Genomic DNA, 21695 nt, shown 5'->3' on the forward strand with positions numbered 1-21695 from the left:
AGATTCTAACGCTTGAATAAAACCGTTTAAAAACAATATATTTGTGAACAGTTTATAAAATTTATTGACTGGCAGGCTCAGACAAACTATTCAATTTCAAATATATATTAATTTTTAATTTTTATAAATTCTTATCTTCAATAAATTCTAAATTCTAATTCTAATCTATTTCAGTTTTATCAGAATATCTAACCCTAGCTTTGGAAATAAGGAAATATGGAATATCTAACATTTGAACATGACGTTTTAAAATAAATTTCAAAAAATCGTTAAAGAAAAAAACAAAAATGATAATTAAACCATAATATTATATTACGATGATAAGACACTTAAAATTAATTTCTTAAGACAAACATGCGGCTATAATAAAAAAAACCATCAACAATATGTTTTCAACCTGTTCAAAATTAGCTATTAGTTTTGTACCTCTCTAATACTTTGCAAATGTAAGTATAAGCACCTCCTCATTAAGAAGAGAATTCAAATGGAATTTCTTCGAGATGTTTACGTGAAGTACATACTTTTGCCACTTTTGCACCTCCTTCCAAATCCTCAATCAACCACAACAACAATTAACCCCTCTTTTTCGGCTACTCACACGCTTGAGGAGAGAAAAAAAAAGCACGTGTCGTACAATTTTTGTAAAATATTATTGACAAAAACACTCTTTGGAAGATTGTGAAGGTGCGACTTGTCGCTGATGAAGTGTGAAGTGCTGTCCAAACAAGACAGCAGCGTACTTTTTAATTGACTTTCCCTCCTGTGCACTTCTTGAGCTTTTTTTTTTTTTTCATTGCATTTTTGTGAGAAGTTTTTCCGGGATCTCTCTCTCTCTCTCATATTACCGGCATGTGGGTGAAGAGAGAGCTTCTGCGAGAGAATGGTTTGCATGACGCATGCTTGACGAGTGTTACCCTTCTTCCTGCCTGCTTTCCAAGTTCACGCGACAGACGGAGCTTTCGGCCCCCCTAGTAAGCTTCCACCCATGTGGATTGCGGCTTTTGGGTGTATTTGTGGAGGAAGAAAAGCACGCAACCGACCAAAAACCTGCCACAAGAGAGTCTCCCATGAACGTGCTTCCCTCTCAAAATGCCGACTCGTGGCTTCGCCATTGAATCGACTTCTCAGCCACATTCAGTCGTTGTCAGACATTTCATGCGGAAGGTCTTCTCGTTCGTACATTCAACCTCAATAGCATACCTTCAGTTGCATTTTTCTCACAATACGAAAATACGATCATTCTTGTGACTGTAGCGTGTGATTAAAAATTATATATACTCAAGTGTTATTATCCTGTCAATCAGGGAGGGATAAATTTTATTTATAATACTTTTTCTTTATTCCTGGAAGTGTCTCATTGTGGGAAAATTATCTGAAAGATTGCTCTGGGAGTTCAGGGAGTGTTGGTGAAGTTCCGTTGAGTGCGTTCCTAAACAGAGAATTGGAGTTTATGTGACAAAAAACCCACATTGCAAGTGACAAGTGAGAGGCAGGATTAATTAATCGTTTTCACTCTGTAATGGATTAAAATACCTGACACATCGCACAAGGATTATTACCAACAGTGCTCGACGTTGATGAAAGTTTTGTGTGACGAATTAGCTTGAAAAAAAAGAAAGAGTCTGCAAAAAGATTAATTTTTAAAGAATGCGGGATGTAAAGTGATCAGAAAGCAAAGTGAAAAAATATTTTGAAGAGGATTTAAATAAAATCAGGAGGAAAGAGTGTCTAAAAGTGCTAATTTGGGATCAACTGCCACCATGCTGACGTCCAGCAATCCCAGCAATCAGTACTTGAGACCCGACTACCTGACACCGCTTCCAACATCTGTAAGTATATAATTAGCTACCTACCTAATTCATTGCAATAAAAAGAACCACTTTGGGAGGAATCTTCACAAGACCTCCAATATACTTTCTGGGTTAGCGTAAAAGCCTAATGGTAGCGCGTGTTGAGGAAAAAGTCAAAATGTGCCGTGACTAATTTTGGGGCTTTTTTTTTATCTTAATTTATTCGAAGCGATTTCAATAAAATCTAGTGGAAATAGCGTCTCTGGCCGTTGCAAATGCCACATTAATGGCTATTATCGATAAATTATTGCCGCATACATTATTCAAATCGCAAACTTTACGAGCGCGCCAAGAGCGTCGGCCATATTTCAGGGAATAACTCGTTCCAAGCCCCAACCCCACGCACCACCCCTCGACTCCACATCTTCCTCCGTATGCCAAATGGAAAAACCTTCCAACACGAACTCAAATATACACTTGAACACCACCACTGAACCCATATAAGAATAATATACTGCAATTTGTACCAAGCCGCCCCGAAATTAATTATGAACTGAACAATGTGCAATGGAGTATTTGGGATGTGGAAGGCGCGCACATGAATGACAGGATGATGGAGTGGATGTGCCGTGATTTTATTGAGTATCCGTCAGAGTGGGAAGAAAAATTATTTTGTATATGCAAAAGATCACGGTTTGGCATAATGCAAGACCGAGGGAGATGCAGTAAATGACATAATTGCTAAATGAATGGCGCAATTGATTGATGATACAGGAAATTCTACACTACCATTGCGGTTTACAGAAGCAAACAGATCTCCATTGTATTGAATTGCAATTTTATTTTGCAGATAATAAAAGCCTTTATATGGTTTTATCATCAATTTTATCTTTGTCACATGATGGTGGAAGTTAATTTTCGTGACATATGTCAAAATTGACACCTGTTTCAAATGTCAACATTGCAAATGTCAACCATCAACTGTCAATTTACAAGTATCAAGTGTCAACAGAAAATAGAAATTGAATTAGTTTTTAGACAAGTTATTTTCAGGGATTTGACATTTGTTTTTAGACTATGATGAATTTTATTTTGAGTATTTAAATCTATATTTCAATTTTATTCTGGCAGTTTTTTTTATAATGAAAAAATGTACATACGTACATGTTTTATATGACAGATGTCAATATAACGTGACTGCTCTATTGTCAACCACATGACATTTAATAATAAATAAACTTTGTTAAAATTACCATAGTCAAATGGAAAAATAGTTAAATTGATTTTTGAAAATTTTGACTTTTAGTGATGTGTAGTGACACTGACAGCTCAACTTAATTTTTTTACCTATTCATAGAATTCTAATTCTAAATACTTACGAAAATTTATATTGAAAATTGTTTTAACATGGATTTAACATCTCAAAAGAAAGACAGGAAAATCTAAAATAATAAAATTGAAATAAGAAAGAAATACTTATTTAAAGTACTAATGATTTGACATATCTGATTATTAATGACAGTGACAGATAATACTTGTCAAAATCGTTCTTACTTAATCCAAACAAACACACACCACTCCCTACCTAGATAGTGTCGTTTAGAAGCTTTTCTCTGAGATTTGAAAACCTTCATTCTGAAAATATTTTTTTAAAAAAATGTACTTCATTCAATGTGAGCGATCCACAATAGAAAAGCCAGTCATTTTATGAGATTTATCGCTCCACAATCTCCAGTATAATATTTAATTCCCCTGTAAATCACTTAACCATTAATTTGACAGATTTGGAATATTTCTCACTAAAAGAAACACAAGCTATAAATTAAAATTTTTATATTTATTTTTTTCATGTTTTATTAATAATTCAAGTAGAAAATATATGTTTCCAATAAATCCTCACATATAGCATATTCACTAACATGGGGAGAAAATGTATAATTTATACTTCAAGGTGTATCGGTGGAGCATTGAAAGTATCTCTAAAAAGATGTCGAAATAGTTGAAATCATCGTAATAAAATTGAATTATAGGTGGTATTAGCATTTCTATGATTTTCTGTGTTCCAAAAGAAAATTTTTCAGCGGATATTATTTGTATAATTTTATGGGGGGGCAAATTGCCCGGAAATTTTGTGAATTTTTTTCCTTGGAAAATGAATAGAGGAGAGACGAAAATGTGCGGCAAACAATGGCTGATTATTGTGTGCGAGACACTTGAGAGATGGCTATATCGGTAGGCAAATACTAAAAGAGACGACCCATATTTATTTATTTATTGAGGCATTAATTAAGAAAACACAAAATTAATAACTGTGCGGCTGTCAAAACGACGTAAATCTCCCGGAGCGCCATCAATCATATTTCCCTGTGTTATTTTTTTCCACTCTCACACTCCCTTCATGCGTCCCGAAAAATTCATTGCCATGGAAGTTGGTGGTACCTATAGCATTTACGTTTTGTATTAATTCTCGCTCCGTGCGATTTCCATTCGTTATAATGTCGCTTGATTGAATGATTAATGACAGTGACACAGTTGTCGGTTTTGGGTTTTCGCTTGTTCTGGGCGTTTTTGCGCCCATTGATAGAACATCCATGGCGGGTGCGGGTGTCTTCCTCACGTTTTTTTTCCTTCACCACAGAAAAGTTGAGGGTGGATCACATGGAGAAGCAAAAAAAAAAGAGAGAACCTCCCCCTCCTTCTATTTTGGCAAAATGATTGAGTGACAGGACGAAAGATTCCCTACACCGGTCGTGGATTCTTTTTGCCCCCTTGTCTGGACATGCCACATGACACAATCGGAAGTTCTGACCCCAAACATATACACACACTTGCTGCACCCACCCACAGGCGACTCTTTGCCAACACTAACAATTGTCCCCCATTCTTGTTCGTCTCCCAAGTCAGTCGACTGTATTTCCTATGTAATTAGTCGGGCTGTCGTTTAAGTGGCTCATTAGTGTCCTCACCATCCGACAGAATTGCTCAATTTCTCTCTCTCTCTCTCTCTTTCTCTATCTCCTCAACCTCCCCTATGCCATCGATTCCTTCAAGTATTTTTGCAATGTGGGAATATATTTAGAATTCAGCGGTTTCACTACACCAATGCTAAGGAACTTTCTTATTCTAACTCCAGAAACTATTGAAAATTTAAACATATAAAAGCCATAGAAATATTTAATGATATCAACCTGTATGACGGAATTTTAATAATAGGTTTATGTATTTATAGGATTTTTTTTTTATCAAACAGATCAAAAACATTTTAAACGAGGTATGAATTATTTTCATACCTTACGATTTTGTTAATTTGATCAAAAAAGTAATATCTATCTATGCCTTATAAGTACTATTAATAAATAAATTAATAAATAATGTTCAACTAAAATAAGTGATTTAACGATTTAACGATTTAACAATGATTGCACGACATAGTAGGTTTAAAAGACTCGAGGAATATTAAGAGCAATTTTCAGGTCAATTTCGAAGCAAAATATTGCTTGTATTTTCTCGCTTAACGTTGAATTTAGTTAGTTTTTAAAATTTTTTGACCATTCCTCAATGTATTTGGGATTTTTTTAAATTTAAAGTGCATAAAGAGTTTTTACTTTCGTAAAATTCTAATGGATTCCGTTAAAAAAAGTTTTAGAATTCCTTCATGCGAAATTTTAAAAATTTCTTGTTCGCTGAATAAGACTGATTACTCAGGCTAACCATCATCATCAATAGTCTAATTCAAATTTACTATAAGAATACTCTGAAAAAAAAACTATTCAAAAAACCTTTTATTTTTTTATAAAATAAATAATAGGTATATAAATTAAGAAAAACCTAATTTGGAGATTCTTCAATTAATTATTTTTTAATCTTATGCTGAACTTTGTTATTTTGTTTACCAGCTACTATTTTACGTTTTCATGTGAGCTCCCTATATGAGTAAAAAAAAAAAGTAAAATCTTATACGTAGGTTTACCTAAATAGTTAATAAACAGTAAACTTTTTTGTCTTTTGTAAATTAAACAAAATGGATTAAGGAAAAAAAGCAGATAGTTCTTGGAGAAAACATTATACAATTTGATTTATTTCAACATTTGTGAAAAGTAGAAGCCACAAATAACTATTAAAATAATATATATTTCACATGGTACGATGGTTTGAGAGATGTTGGGAAAAGGGGTTGAAAAGGTATATATCCCATTTGAGAAGTTTGTATGTTCCTATTTTTGCTAAAAATAGTAAATCTCAAACTCAATGTGTGTTGAATAAAATGAAACATTTAGGGAAGAAAATGCTATAACCCCCCAGACGAAATATTAAAATACACTCAGTGCTCGTAAATATTCTTCGTGCGCAGCTGAGAGATGTTCACAATGTGAAGGCGCATCCTTTCATATTTTTAATAATGCCAAGTTATATCAACAATAAAATTTTATGGATCCATTTATCATAAAAATGCAAATAATAATCGTAAATCTTCAGCAATTCCCCTAGACCTTCTTCTGCCACTTCTCCGTTTTGCCTTCTTTTGCTTGCGGGACGAAAAAGGACGTTCGTGGGTAGATGCGCGCGAAAGGAGTGTATATAAACGTCACAAGGGTGGAATGTACATACATATATGTAGGTAGTATTTGTATCGGAGTAGTGAATTGAAATAAGGTAAAACGTGTTACACCTCACATTTTAAGTGCATGTCTTTTCCGGGGGCCATAAATGGGGTTGATTGCTATCGTTTTGGGTGATGAAAGTCGCCTGGATGATTATCCTGCGCTGTCATCAATTTCTTTTACCGCATTTTTTCCCACAGAATTGCCCTCAAAATGTGTCCAACATCGAGTGTCGCGTGTGTGTTCGCTGACGATATGTATGATAAATCGACCTACTTTTGCGTCATAACACTTCTTTGATGGACCCGTAAATCCATTTTTATTATGCCAAAGGCAACGACCAATAAAATTGGCAGCAATTCCAACCAACAAAACCACCTCGTGCTAATTCATATACATACATAATATATATTTGGTGGGAAAGGATCTCCCTCCATTTTGGCATTCATCATTCCATTATATTTGGGTTAACAGACTTAGCACTCCCAAATTGACGAGCGAGAGGGTGGTGCGCGTATATCCATAAAAAGAGATCGTCGTAAATTACCTTTTTTCTCTTCCTTTCAAAAGACAAACTGTCAAATTATGAGGAATTCAATGTTTGTGCCCATAAAAAGAAGAACAAGAAAATATATAAGAAAAAAAAAAGAAAAACCTCCCGAAAAATGATAATTGATCGTTCGTTCTCAAATGGATTATTGGTGTTAGCTGTGAGACGTTTCTTGTCTCATTTTCTTAATTTACAGCCACACTTAAATTGAGTCGTAATTTAATATATTGTCGAATTTTTAGTACTATTTTATGGCGAAAACTTCTCAATTTGCCCCTCGTCTGGTATAGCTTAAACAGGGAGTTTCAAACTTTATTAGTTTAAAACGTTTCATTAGCAGAGGAAATTGATGGAAAATTTATTTCATCTCAAATCAGCTTTCCGAGAAACTCAGCGTATTATATATACCTTTGTATTTCTATATATATAACAAGAAGCTGAATGATTTCTCCGTGTTTCCTACCAAATACACGCTAAAACGTCGACACTGTCGTCTTATGGCTCTCCTCATTTGCATGTTTAATTACTTGAGCAAACCACTAAAATACTCTTTAAAAAAACACTAATCACCATATCGTGAGACTTTTGGGAGGCAAATGAAAAATTGGTTAATTTTCACGTTTGAGAAAAAGAAATGCAAGATACATAGTTTGATTTATGGGAAGCCAACATTGTTGGCAATGGGTTACAGTGCATGTAATACATTTAAATATAAATTGCGTTGCAAATTATGTGCTATATTGTGTGAAAAATACACTAAATCGCGCGAAAAAACTTCTCTTTTAATTTCAAATACCGAATGTTAAAAAAAATAGCCCATAAAAAAAATATTTAGGGATATTGGTCCTATACTTATCAAGTTTAACATACAAAATAGATTTTTGCTTTTTTTAAATAAAAATATTCACCATAATCTTCTGGAAAATTTTTATAAGTAATTATTAACAATTGTTTCATAATTTTTCTTTATTGATTTTAATATTAAAAGAACCTAAAAATTATTTAGCCGTAATTCTTTATACGAATAAGAAGATTATACTATACTTTACTTTCTGATCAATTAAAACTAGGGTCTCAACTTTTTTTTTAATATAAACTTTACATCAACAGCTAGAAAACTTAGAACACTTGAATATTTTTAAAAAGAAATCTTCAACCCTTTCAATGTATTTTCTATGTACGTATAGTTACAATTTTATTCAAATTGCATCCTCAGTTCATTCTTCAGTTTATCCTTTTTATGTATAATAAATAAAAAATGACGTTTTTTTTTGTTCCTTTGCAATGAAAGGCTCCACAAGTCTGAATAGAAGCATTTCATAAACATACATGAATAGTTGAATATGTTTATGAAAACACTCATCTTTTGAGACAGAAAAGAAGTAAAATGTGTTAAGAAGCTCCTTCAACACCACATTTTGCATTCCGAGAACACCAAGTGGTGGCAAAGGCATATACAACACAACAACATATGAAATACTTGAAATTGTCAGCAAGAATGGTGGAAAAAAGCCACCTCTTGGGGGAGCGTAAAATGAAAAGCAACACCACAATAATTCTTTCTCGCTCATGGGGTCAGAATTAATTTTTAACAAAGCAAATTATTTTTAATTTGATACAATGCACAAGCATCGTGGTGAAGCAACAGCAAAAGAATGCAAAAGGTGGTGTATGAAAAGAAGAAAAAAAAAAAAGAAATGCGGGGAAGAGAACGAAAGAATCCCTCATTGAGATTCAGAACATGAACCCACCACTCTGGGTTGCCTCATTATGTATTTAAACTGGAAGCCGCGAAAATGAAAAGTGCACACAGCATCGTGTGCTGCATTTTTCCTCTTTTTTTTCATACCTCCCTGCTACCATGTTTTCCATCCTCTCCATGCTTCCTTTTTGCCCCCGTTTAGTTGCTCAAATTGGCCGTGCTTCTGCATTCGTAAGTGCGGTTTAAAATGCAAGGATGATGAGTCGGACAGCTCACAAATGAATCAATCATTTATACGTCCATTGGGGTTAGAGCTACAAAAAAAATTCACGCAGAGCTGTATCTCATCCCTAGTTGATGTCAAATAGAAAAAAAATCCGGGAGAGAATTTTGAAATCTAATTATACGCAGCAGATAAATCATATAGAAGATTTTTGCGGCATATTGACACATGAGCGGCATCAAGTGCCAAAAAGTTCCATATGCAGGAAATGCAGAGCATTAGATATGCCATGCGGTGTTAACTGAGGCAAGACGTGCGGCATCGTCTTTAAGTAAAAAGTATTATATATAAGAAACTCTTCTTCTGCTCCTGCCGTCTCTCAATCCCATGGGAATTGAGGCAAGAGCGAAAATCAGTTGTGAAAAGAAAAAAGACGAAAAAGTCATGACAGATTCTGTACGCGCGCGGCATCTTCGGGTTGAAGATGCTGAGCACTCCTCTCTCTCAAGAGGCCGGTTTTCGAGGAGCGCCAAAGACAAGCGGGACGATTTGTTGAACGACGGAGATAAATGTCCCGTGTCCACCCCTGGTTCTGTCACAATTCGCAGAAATTAATTATGGCACTGAAATCTGACGATGATGGGTCACCGAGCACGCAAAAGCACAGCATGCACTTGTCAGCATGACAGCATTCGATTTGGACTATTAATTATGTGGGATGCCTTGAAATGTTCCACTGTATTAAAATGTGCTGGTACATTTTCACAGAGGCACCCAGTCTCTCACGCCACAAGCTTGCCAACATTTTCGAAGGGGTTAATCAATCTTTTCCGCATCTCGCTTTTTTTTTCGTTGGTGTTGTACATATTCTGCCACCAGCCTGTACAGCGGCATGATTTTGTCTTGGCCATGCGAGAAGAATCAATTTTGTAAATCGATTGAGTGGTTCTGAATGCGAGATGAAAAAGGACATATAAGAACTTGGTACGTTTTGGGTCTTTAAGAATAACATTTCTCGCAGCTTTGTGGGTTTGATTGATTTCTTTTGTTCGTCTTATATCTGTGGAATTCCACGAGGGAACAATTAGATTGGCTCATTTATGGGTGGAAAATAAAGTATTCCACGATAGAAAATTCAATGGTTTTCAGTGGAAAAAAAAATGGCACAACCTGTGATTCGAACCGGGGTTACTTTACACAAGAAGTTAGTGCTTTATCTGTTAGTCTATCAAGAAGGATTTTTTTGTACAGTTACCTATTATTTTATTTTTGTTTATCTTAAAAAAAATCATTTCAATTTCTTAAATTAAAATTTAAAAAAAAGTATTTTAATTAAATCTTAATTAAATGAAGCACATCTGCATTTTAATTCTTCATCACTCATTGTGGCATCTGTAAAATGTAAAATGATAAACCCTCACACTATGCAAGCCACCTTTAACCATTTAGTGTCTTCTTTGCGTGTTCTGAGCGGTGCCGAGTCGGGGGTTAAATGATAAATGAGTCAACTAAATGAAAAGCTTTCGAGTTTCAGCGGCGTGAAACATTTGCGCGGTTCACATACAACGATCAATAATTGGTTTGCATTTTAATTGCCCGTTGCAACTTTGCAAGTGATTTTTTTCGCACCACATATGTTTTGTTTATATGGTGGAGCACAAGGGAGGTGGAGACATGCATACGGGGCACAATGGGCACAACATATACCTGATGAGAGAGACGTGTAGAATATTACTCATTGTGGGGGGAATTTTGCCGCGAAATGTGTTAATTAACGCTTTATGGCTCCATTTTGAATTTCGGGGTAACACAAAACCCATCCGTCGACATCCCGAGAATGAAATGTTGGGGTTTTACGGGGAGAGGACCGAGTGAGAATAAATTGCAGCCAGAGAGACAGACAAGAGTCAATTCTGTAATTAATTTCCTTGATTGATATACGACCAATTAGGGGTATTCCACACAATTTATCATTTCCTCCATGTCTCATCTTGACACGTTGAATTTATACATTCTTTCCACCCGTTGAACTTTGCGCTCCCTCTTGCAGACCTAATGCTATATCCCACATAACATCACCTTCCACTTTTTTCTTTTTCTTCTTAATCATATCTTCAACTGTTAAATTTACAACTCTTGCCCATTTACAATCTATATATCCGTCGTATGCGCCTCTTGAATCACCACTCAAGCGTTCCAGATGGAGTATATATGCGGTGTAGCCACAGAGAATGGGGAGAGGGGGTTGCAACGCATTAGGCAAGGGACAGAGATGTTGAAAATGAGAGTGAGGGAAAAAATTAATTAAAATTTAATGAATGGTCACGTCAATTCAGACATCCTATAAATTTTCATTTACTCTTCTTCATTTTTCCCGCCATTCCCTCTTAGTTTTCAGAGAAAGAAAGAAACCATGGTGTTGGGATTATATGGTGTTGCTCAACATTAAATTGCTCTCTTTGGGACCTGTCGGGAATGGGTGCAAAATGTTAACACAGTTATTAATGCCCTGTGGGATGTGAAAAAGACTTGAGAGACAAATCCCATGAAGACCTTGCTAAATACGTTACGTGATGATATACAAGTATATAAGCTTATGATTCCAACTGCGGGTTTTTTACCCACATACCACAACTACAATTTTCTACCACCCTCCTTGGAAGATTTTTGTGTGTAATTTATGAAATAAGGGCGCTTTTTTCCTTACAAGCCACCCAAGCCACCAACGACTACTAACGGTCAATATTTATCAAGTAATTGCGCTGAGAAGATTTTAGCCAGAGGATATTTCTTGTACCTCTTGGAGAAAGCATGAAATGATAATACGTAACTCTTACATAGCAGTTAACGTTTAGCATCTATGCCCATAATGTCCATACAGAAATCTACAAAGACTCTCTTTTAATTTATTTTCAGTTGGACGCAAAAAACAGCCCCTTGGCCCTGTTAGCGCAAACCTGCAGCTCAATCGGAGCTGATTCACCAAATCCAAAACTCCTTGCGAATATTGAGAAGAGTTCAAAGGCACACAGCAAATCGGAAATTGGGCGGGATAAATCATCACCCGGAAGTCAATCTTCCCTGTCGAATGGCTCGTCAAGTGATATAATCAAGTCTAGCTTTAAGCCCTACGATTTGGGCAATCGTGAGAAAGCAACAACACCCGAGGAGCGATCAGTTTCACGAACTAGAACACCCAAAGTTACAACACCTGTTCCAAGTCAGCCACCAATGCAGCTAAATGGGCGATGTGGGAGCAATCAGAGTGCCACGTCGCCACGCTCATCACCGGCGACAAATGCCCATAGAAAGTCCACACCGAGTGTGGCACATGCTGAAAAAAGTGCTAGTCCTCAACGTGCCTCATCCAAGGAGTCCTCAAGTGGTGCCCATAGCAATTCTGCGCTAGACAGCCCTGGTGTTAGATTGGCAGAAGCCGCTGCGAAAGATTTGAGTGCAGCCAAAGTAAGTACGTCACTGGGTCTGCCGACATCAACCGCCTCAGCGGCCTTCCTGTCTGGCTACCCACCACCTGGTCTACCCTACCCAATGGACCTCATGACGGCGAGTGCCCTAATGGCGCCGCATCATTCAATGCTAAAAGCCGCCGCTCTGAATCCTTACCTCAACTATGCCCGAATGAAAGTACCTGGATCACCGGCTGATGCCATGATGGTCTGCCGAGATCCCTACTGTACTGGCTGTGCTCTAAGCAATCATATGCTGTCCAAACCTGCATCATCGCCCTCCACATGCCCCGCTGGCTGTACCCAATGTGATCATCCTGCTGCCAAAGGATTCCCAACGTCCCTCTCAGCAGCTCACAATTCCGCCGCTGCGGCGTACGCTCATGCTCAACTAGCTGCTTTTGCAGCAGCATCGCAGCTTCCATTTGTTTGCAATTGGATAGCCAGTGATGCCTCATACTGCGGAAAACGCTTCGGTACATCAGATGAACTTCTGCAGCACCTACGCACCCATACCTCCAACATGTCCGAATCAATGCTCACCACAGCTGCAGCTACGGGTCTTCCGCCTACGCATCCCCTTCTCCAACGAACCTACCCTACACCACCCCTTAGCCCCCTCTCAACTGCGAGGTATCATCCATACAGCAAAGCCTCCCTGTTGCCACCAACACTTCCGCCGCCATCACTTACCGGGATCCCCGGACTACCTCCGCATCCGTCGCTGGCGCAGTACTTCTCACCTTTCTCCCTCTACGGCCCACGTTTGGGTACGCCACCATCTATGCATCCATAAACAATCGGCGATGTAGGTAAGCATTCAGGAATGGCCTTGTGATTGACTTTGACAGAGATTTGGAAGTTTAAACTTGGCTGAAAATAGGGTTTCTCATTGTAAATATAAAGTAAGCTCAGACTTGAAAATGTTTATTGTCGAGACGGCTGAGATGTTCTTTTGCATACAGAAGAAAATTCAAAGATCAAAGTTTACTAATTTCGCAGCTTTTTAGTAGGAGCTTATGTATTTTGGGGGCTTGTTTGATTTAAATAAAACATGAAAGTTTTACAGCCTTAAAATTTATGTCAAACTGACCAAATGAGGAAATTCTCTTTAAAATGATCGAAATAGCGCTGCGATTTTTTTCCTTCATTTTTGTGGCATAAAGCATATGCTTCTCGGGCTTATTTTTCCTCGGAGTTTCAAGTTTCTTCTGCAGTTCAGCATTGATAACTTTTTACTGAGATCTATCCGAGTAATTCATGAAATAGATAGTCCAGCTTTGAATTGAATATGTAAGTAAACGGAAGCATTGATGCATATGCTTTATACTCAAAAAAAAAATTTTGATGTGGTTGTTTAATATTAGAACAAATCTCAAATGATTTTTTCAAGTTTCCTTAGCCGAAAAAGAATTTGCTTTCTTTCCTCGCTCCATACAAATATGTATTTTTCATATGTAATTCATTAATTTAAAAAATACAAAAATGAGAGCCCAAAATCACATAAACTCCTTTAAATTAAAGCAGAGAAAAAACAGAAATATTCAAAAATAAAAAAAAATAAAGAAAATCAATGATAAAAAAATTCCTGTAATTCATTAATATTCTCGCATTGTAGGAATTCTCAGCAATTCTCATAAAAATCTTCCACAATCTATTGGAATTTAATCCAAGAAATAATTGTACATCTCAGAAAGGCAATTGCCTCCAATCAATTCCGTGATAACGAGAAAATTGCAAACGCCCACGCGAAAAAGGTGGAAGAGAAGAAAAATCTCGCAAATCGATGAATTCATGTCGTGTATAAAGTTGTGTAATTAAATTGTAATTAAAATATGGTCTATAAATCAATTTTAATTGATTAATACCACCACAAAAATATACACCAAGAAATGAAAACATTGTGCTAAAGCAGAGGTTAAGAAGGGAAAAATATAAAAATAAAAAAACACGATTGTTTCCCATGCGGAAAGATTAAAAGGCAAAAAAAGGCAGGAGGGAGAAAAGAAGTTTATAAGAAGAGAAAAATGCTAAATAATATATTGCAAAAGTATTTTAGAAGATGTGTAATCATATGCAAAGCATCCACTTTGTGTAATTAATTTCTCTCCCTTGTGGTTAAGTTGGCAGCCATGAGGATAGGAAATGCTGTGGGAGGTAAAATCACACAATTGCATCAATTTCAGTGAATAATTGAAATAATTATAACCTACGTTACATACCAAATTGCATTCATCAAAATGGATTACCTTCTCCCATCATCTCTCTCTGCAAATACAGCCACACACACACTTTATAGAGAAAACCCAAGCATTTTTCATCTTTATTGACTTTCATGCTCTTCAACGATTGCATTAGGAGAGAAAAACTCTATTAATTCATCTCCATAGCCCCAACGTACAATTAATTATTAATTTGAAATGCAAATTGCTTGGATAAATATCGCGTTAGAAAATTTTTCTTAATCATCCCGAGCCGCTTCGGTGGAATGCTTGAAGAAAAATTGCCAGCAATTGAGATGTGGCATAAATTAGCTTCTAAAAAGACACGACATTCTGCTAACTTGCAATATAACAACCCATTTGCAATTTGTTGCAAAATGCAACGGAAGAGTCGGAAGAAACCATTGCGCGGGATCATCGTTTAAGAGTTGCTGCTGAGAGAAGAAAAACATCACATTAAGAGTTGGAATTGATTTAAAACCCATTGCAAAATGCTTGAAGCAATATCGACCTTTTTTTCTATCCCTCATCCCACTAAATCATCCAATAAATTGCATTATTACTCTATACCCCGTTTTTCCTGCAATTTTTCCGCTTCTGCAGACACTGAGGAAAAAACTCCTCATGTTTCCTTACATCCAATATCTCCCATACGATCGCTAAGGAAGAATAAATTCTACAATTTTATTGATAAATTGCCATCCACCGAAGGCACTTTGTTCTAATAGACATCGTGATTTGAGATTCATATCGGTGTACCGGGTTATAGACGTTGAAAAAAAAAAAAAGATGGTGTTGAATCCTTCATGAGAGATCCACAATAATCATTATTTTTGCTGTTGACACACATTTTGTGTCTCTGGGAAAAATTTGTTGCTTCTCACCGTGTCATGATTTAGTGGTTTGCAATGGGTGAGAGAGAAAAAGAAAGATAAATTATGTGATATAATCTACAGGAGATATTTTCCAATTCAACACCTCTTGTTTCGTCAAGACCACTTGGGAATTAAATCACGAGCTTTTTCGACACAACCTCCCATAATATACTGGAAAATTCTTGGCCTCTTGGCCGATGTAAGATGGAAAATGTTTAGATAAGAAGACACAGCAAACAAATATGGATAAAGGGATTGGCATTAATACAAGAAAAGCTGGCTGGCATACAAGCTGAGATGATGACAAGATCTAATTTATTTGTCTTTAAATGTTAACCCGATTTTTTTCCGCTAAGCATAGACACGAATCTTTTGGCATACGATCGGTCAAGCAGTTTTGGGATGAAAATGATAGTTTTTATTTTTTTCTGACATTTTAATGAACTCTTCTGGTTCTTTGCTCTCTGAATTACTTATATGATATGAACAGAAGATTTTTACCGATATTGCTACAGTTTTCGTTGATTTAAACTATCCAACAATTTAGCCAAGACACATAAGACTTTTCCGAGTTTTCCTATTGTTGTAAAGTATTTGTAAAGGATTACTGGAATGTTTTAATTTTTTTGGATTGTTTCATTATCAATCTTTGATTTGTTTAAAAGAAATTGGTTGATCAGTAATTTTTTACAACGTTTTTCTTAAAAATACAGCAGAGACACATACCATTAAAATTTCATATTTTCATCCGGAATCTTCTAAAATATAATTTTTAATTTCTTTCAATATCCTCGTAAGCATCATAAATCACCAAATTATCTTGAAAAATCTACTTAAAAGCCTTAAAAGCAATAATATTCAACTCTGTTGTTTCTCTTCTCTCAACTTCCTCTGTATGGCTGCAACATTTTAATAAAAATTCAATTTAATTTTTATATCACTGACAGTATGGCGAAAAATCTCGTTCGAGAGGTGAAAAACTGTGTATAATGTGTATTCAGAGTGGATATAGTGTATCTAATTTATTTTTTTCTCTTTACGTAATAGACATTTTAACATATTCTCTCCACGGTGTTGTTGCGCGACCAATTATTCCTTAATGACACGATCAATTATCACACCTGAACACCCATTTTGCCACTTGAGCAGTGAATTCTGTGTGTGTTAGTGTAATTGTTTAGAGGTGGCACTAAATGTTGAATATCTCTGCATAACATAAGATTACTTGTCCGTATAAAATGTTTGAGATACAACCCGAGTGTTGTTGCCCACAATGTGCCACACTCAGCTGCTTCTGGGCATTAAATTGTGTCTCTTTTCTATCATTTTATCCTCCCCACTGAGAAAATTCTTGCACGATAGATTTTGTCACACCATGCCACAAAAACAGATTGTACATACTATAGCTTAAAACCAACTTTGTGTGGAAGAAGAAAAAAAAGAATCAGCGGCAATTTCTTTCTTGCCGTGCTATTTTAACTCTTGAGAGTGAGATGATTCGAGTAAATAAAAAAAAATAAAATTAAAAATTAAAGAAAATAAAATAGCCAAAGTTGTCCAAGAGGAATGAAAAGAAATATTTGCTGTATATTTAAGAATTATTATATTGTTTCAAAATAAATGGCAAATGTGTGTAAATATTCGCGATTGGGAGGGTTTTGAAAACAAAAATCATCAAAGATAAATTATATAGATGGACATAATGTTGTAAGAAAATAATAATAATAAAAAAAAATTAAAGAAAAATATGTAATCTTATTTTAAAAATTTAATTTACATTGTTTTAGATTTAATGAAAAAAAGTGAAATAAAATGTAAGAGGACAAAATACGGATATATCATGGCTGAAGAAACGATAAAGTGAAAAGGCGGAAAAGAATGAAAAATAAAATCAAATGATTTGCAAAACAAAATTTGAAAAACGTGTATTATATTTTATCTCTTTGGCAAAAGCTCTCAAATTTCAGGTGGAAACGACCCGCAACAGCGCCGATGGCTACAAAAAAAGAGACACTAAAGAAGAAATATTTATTTATTAGTGTCAAATGGCATCATCACCATCAACGGTGATAAATAAAATTTACATTTTATACCATCAACCTGCACCTTAATTTAAAACATATAAAATATTGTCTTTGACTTCTCTCCAACGCCATGAGGATTCTTTTATTGCCACTTGATTTATGTTGTAGCCAAGTCACCATTTGCTGCCACCATATGTTCAATAAAACATCCATTTATTGCCTCTTTTATTCCCCTCGTCCACAATTATTACACAAATTCATTGGTAAAGAAAACGACAGAGCAACTCTTTCGGGCTGTTGTACACTCACGGACTCAAGTTTCGAAACATCTTTCCTTCGGCTGAAAGAGATTAAAGACAAACCCCGCGAGGACAAGGTAAGTTCTACCATTTAAATTTTTCTTAATAGTTTATCTGAAGCATCTGAGTTGAGCGATAAACTACCAAAACTGCTATATAATTTACTTGAGCAATAAAAAAATAAAAAATGAGTGAAGTATCTTTTAAATGGTCAATATTGTATACTGCGAAGCTACGAAAATACTACAGTAGTGCTTCGCAATTAAAATTAATGTATTATTGAAAAAAAAAATGTTATTTTTTATTGCATTTTTAGATTTAAAAAAAAACTCTTCTTCGATCCATCCGATGTAATAAAAATAAATAAATATTATTAAAGCATTTTTACTTGTCTTAAAATTGTTTTTTTTTTTTCAAAAATCTTTAATAATAAAATATAGAATTGAAATTTTGACCTTCATCGGGGCTTTTTTATTAGAACCATCTCTCAATCTATCTGTATTATCTATACATTTTTAAACAGTTTAAATAATGTATCAGACGGTATATTTTTCAATTCAAATAAATTAGTAAAAAAAATAATTTCTAGCAACTCAACTTTTAGAAAATTGTAAAATTAAATATTTGGTATACACAAAGTGTTTTTGAATTGAGATAAACCTCAATGCCTCACTCAGAGTAAACGCAATCACAACGACCACCAGAGTGACGATAGTGTTTACCTTAAAAGGTAAGAGCTTCTTCCATTTTGATGAAATCCATTAAAAAGCAAATTAACACTCGAAAATTTTAATTACACGATTCTCCTCTCAATTGACCATCAAAAGCCAAATACCTCTCGATATTACTCCTTTATTTGCTCAACGTGTCTCTCATCTTCTGTTTATCTCGTCAATTGAGAAGTTGATGTCCCAAAATATCCACAATTTACCTGATTAATGTTGGAAAACGCTGAAAAAAAAGAGCCCGCGAAGAGCACCACAAACAGCTTAAGTTAGTGTCAATAAAAGTGAAATATATGTGCTATAATCGGGTCTCCTTCAAAAAAATATACACCCAATACTCTCGTACAAAGAATATTACATAAATTAGTATTTATGATGTTAAACCCATTGATAAATCTTCTATTTCATCTTTAATTCCAAGTGACATTGACGAAGGCAAGTGCAACACATCTAGTATATTCAGCGCTCCTGTTTTCTTGTATTTTTCTCACACATTTTTGTGTTCTAAGCCAAACTACTGGCACTATTTTAGGTGAGGGGATTCCACGATCATCTTCTTTAAGAAGGGCGCCCTATTCGTGGAATTTCTGAGCCGAATTTGAGCATTTTTGTTCTTTGCTGGAGGGTATCTGCTGTCAATGGACAACAACAATGAGTCAACTAGTGACAACGCTGGTTCCGACTGGCAGCCTGTGCATGGGAAACGGAAAGGACACGGTTCACCAGGAACCTCGAATCAACCCACAAAGCAAACTAGGATCGATGAATATTTGCCTCCTGTTTCCACCCACAACAAATTTGGGGTATTGACAAATGGTTCTGATGAGGGGAACCAAGATAACCAACAATCCCAATCTGACACCACCAAAGATGCCGATAATGCAGTTCGTGTTCCCAAACCGCCTCCAATTGTGGTCCATGATGTGGAAGATATTTCAAATTTAACCGCCATTCTGAGAGAAAAAATCGCCGATAACTATACTATCAAAGCAATGAAGAGGAATGATGTGAAAATTATGCTCAACACCGTTGATGCCTACAGAGATGTCCTTAAAGTTCTAAGAGAAAAGAAAATGCAATTGCACTCGTATCAGTATAAGGCGGAGAAGCCTTTTAGAGTGGTGGTGAGAAATCTCCATCACTCTACAAATGTGGATGAAATTAGGGTAGCACTGGAGGAGAAGGGTCACTCGGTGCAGCTAGTCTGGAATGCAAGGCACAGAAGGACGAAGGCAGCATTGCCTATATTTTTCATTAATCTTGCTCCTGCCGTTAACAACAAGGACATATATAAAATTGATGTACTTCTGCACACTAAGATTAAGGTTGAGGCACCGCATCCTAGAACTGATGTTCCACAATGCACGAGATGTCAATCGTACAATCATACAAAGAGATACTGTGATCGAAATCCTAGATGTGTTAAATGTGCTGGTTTGCACTTTACCAAGGATTGTACTAGAAAGGAGAAAGATGAAAATGTTAAATGCGTTAATTGTTTGGGTAATCACCCCGCAAATTACAAGGGATGTGATGTTTATAAGCAGATCTACAAAAAAACATTTCCAAGTCTTCGCAAAAAGGATGTGCGTCCATCGGTGAATGGTGGTGAAGTCCGTGGAGTTGGGGAATCCTCGCATGTTCGTGCTGGAACATCATATGCTGAGGCGGCACGTCAGGGAAGGCGGCAGCAGGAGCAAATTGATCAAAGTTCGGATACCAGTGGTTCTCAACCTCGGGTGTCGGACGATATGACGGATCTTAAGATTATGATGAGGCAACTTATGGAACAAACAAGCAGCATTTTAAATATGGTGACTGCGCTCGTGTCCGTTATGTCCAAAAATGATTGAGCTGCTCAAAATTGTATCCTGGAACGCTAATGGCCTCTCCAGTCACATCGAGGAAGTTAAAGCTTTTCTTTCCTTAAACAAGATAGACATACTTTTAGTTTCGGAAACCCACTTCACCCAGAAGACATACTGTAAGATCTTGGGATATAAGATCTATTTTTCGAATCACCCGAGTGGAAGGGGTCATGGTGGGTCGGCTGTGATTATTCGTGAGAATCTCAGGCACTATGAAATGCAACACATTTCTGAGCACTACCTGCAGGCTGCTGTGGTTCAACTGGACGATGTTGCTGGGAATTTCCCGGTGGCTGCAGTCTATTTCCCTCCTAGACATGCAAACAAGGAGGAGGATTTCTCTCGTCTCTTCTCTGCACTTGGGTCAAAATTCATTGTGGGGGGCGATTTTAACGCAAAACATTCTGAGTGGGGCTCAAGGCTGATAACTCCCAAAGGACGTGAGTTATTTAAATCCATTACAAAGTTTCATTTAAAAATTTTGGCTTCTGGCGAACCTACATACTGGCCATCCGACCCGCAGAAAATTCCTGATGCTATTGATTTTTTCGTGGTCAAGGGAATAGATGTGAGATGCGCTAGAGTCACCACAACGGCGGATTTGTCGTCGGACCATTCTCCTGTGTTCCTGGCGATATATGCTAGTGTCGTGCATAAGGTCAGAAATCCCTCGCTTCACGGCCGAAGGACAGATTGGGCAAAGTACCGAGCGGCTCTGGAGAGAGACCTATCGCTGGATATATCACTCAAAACGGCCGAAGAGATTGAGTCAGCTGTGTTGTTTTTCACACGAGCTGTTCAGGATGCGGCGTGGGCTGCCACTCCTGATGCTGATGCAGCGGTCGTGGCTCAGGTGGTGCCTGCGAGTGTTAGAGAGAAAATTGCCGAGAAGAGGAGGCTTCGTAGGCGTTGGAAGCTTTACCGCTCTCCTGAGCTTAAAACAGCCTTGAATAAATGTACAAAGGAATTGTCGCAGCTGCAGAGGAATCTCCGGGATGATTCTATACAGAGGTTTTTATCGGAGCTGACTCCGGGAAAGGACACGGATTACAGTTTGTGGAGAGCAACAAAACGTGTGACCAGGCCAGTTATCCCTGTTCCCCCAATCCGGCGAGCTGAGGGTGGATGGGCAAGGAGTCCTGAGGAAAAGGCTCAAATCTTTGCGAGGCATCTGTCTGGGGTGTTTCGACCTTGGTCGATGGAGAATCGGTCCGGATTGGATGAGGACATGGCAGACTATATGGATGCACCTCACCAACTGTGCCTGCCAATGAGGCCTTTCACTTTTGGTGCTATATGGGACACAATAAAATGTATGAACCCAAAAAAATCCCCTGGGTTCGACTTAC

At 36.7% G+C, this 21695-nt stretch overlaps 1 protein-coding gene across 2 annotated transcripts; it reads left to right on the top strand.

The window, feature by feature from the left end:
- The first annotated feature begins 1127 nt into the window (after positions 1 to 1127).
- Positions 1128 to 14391, top strand: LOC129790982 (zinc finger protein Elbow). 2 transcript variants are annotated; one of them, XM_055828842.1, is made up of 3 exons: positions 1128 to 1829; positions 11783 to 13145; positions 13952 to 14391. In XM_055828842.1, the coding sequence occupies exons 1-2, from the start codon at positions 1761 to 1763 to the stop codon at positions 13127 to 13129; spliced, it is 1416 nt and encodes a 471-aa protein (XP_055684817.1). In that variant the 5' UTR covers positions 1128 to 1760; the 3' UTR covers positions 13130 to 13145; positions 13952 to 14391. The 2 variants fall into 2 exon arrangements, with proteins under 2 accessions (XP_055684817.1, XP_055684816.1); XM_055828841.1 differs by having other exon boundaries at positions 11783 to 14391.
- The last annotated feature ends 7304 nt before the right edge of the window (positions 14392 to 21695 follow it).

This window comes from Lutzomyia longipalpis, chromosome 2, assembly GCF_024334085.1.
Source record: "Lutzomyia longipalpis isolate SR_M1_2022 chromosome 2, ASM2433408v1".
Taxonomy (NCBI): Eukaryota; Metazoa; Arthropoda; class Insecta; order Diptera; family Psychodidae; genus Lutzomyia; species Lutzomyia longipalpis.

What these genes read in the sequence shown, in the direction of transcription:
- LOC129790982 (XM_055828841.1), top strand. Translation starts at nt 1,761, where the DNA reads ATGCTGACGTCCAGCAATCCCAGCAATCAGTACTTGAGACCCGACTAC. An exon ending in TGACACCGCTTCCAACATCT is followed by an intron (nt 1,830 to 11,782) that starts GTAAGTATATAA and finishes ATTTATTTTCAG; the next exon opens with TTGGACGCAAAAAACAGCCC.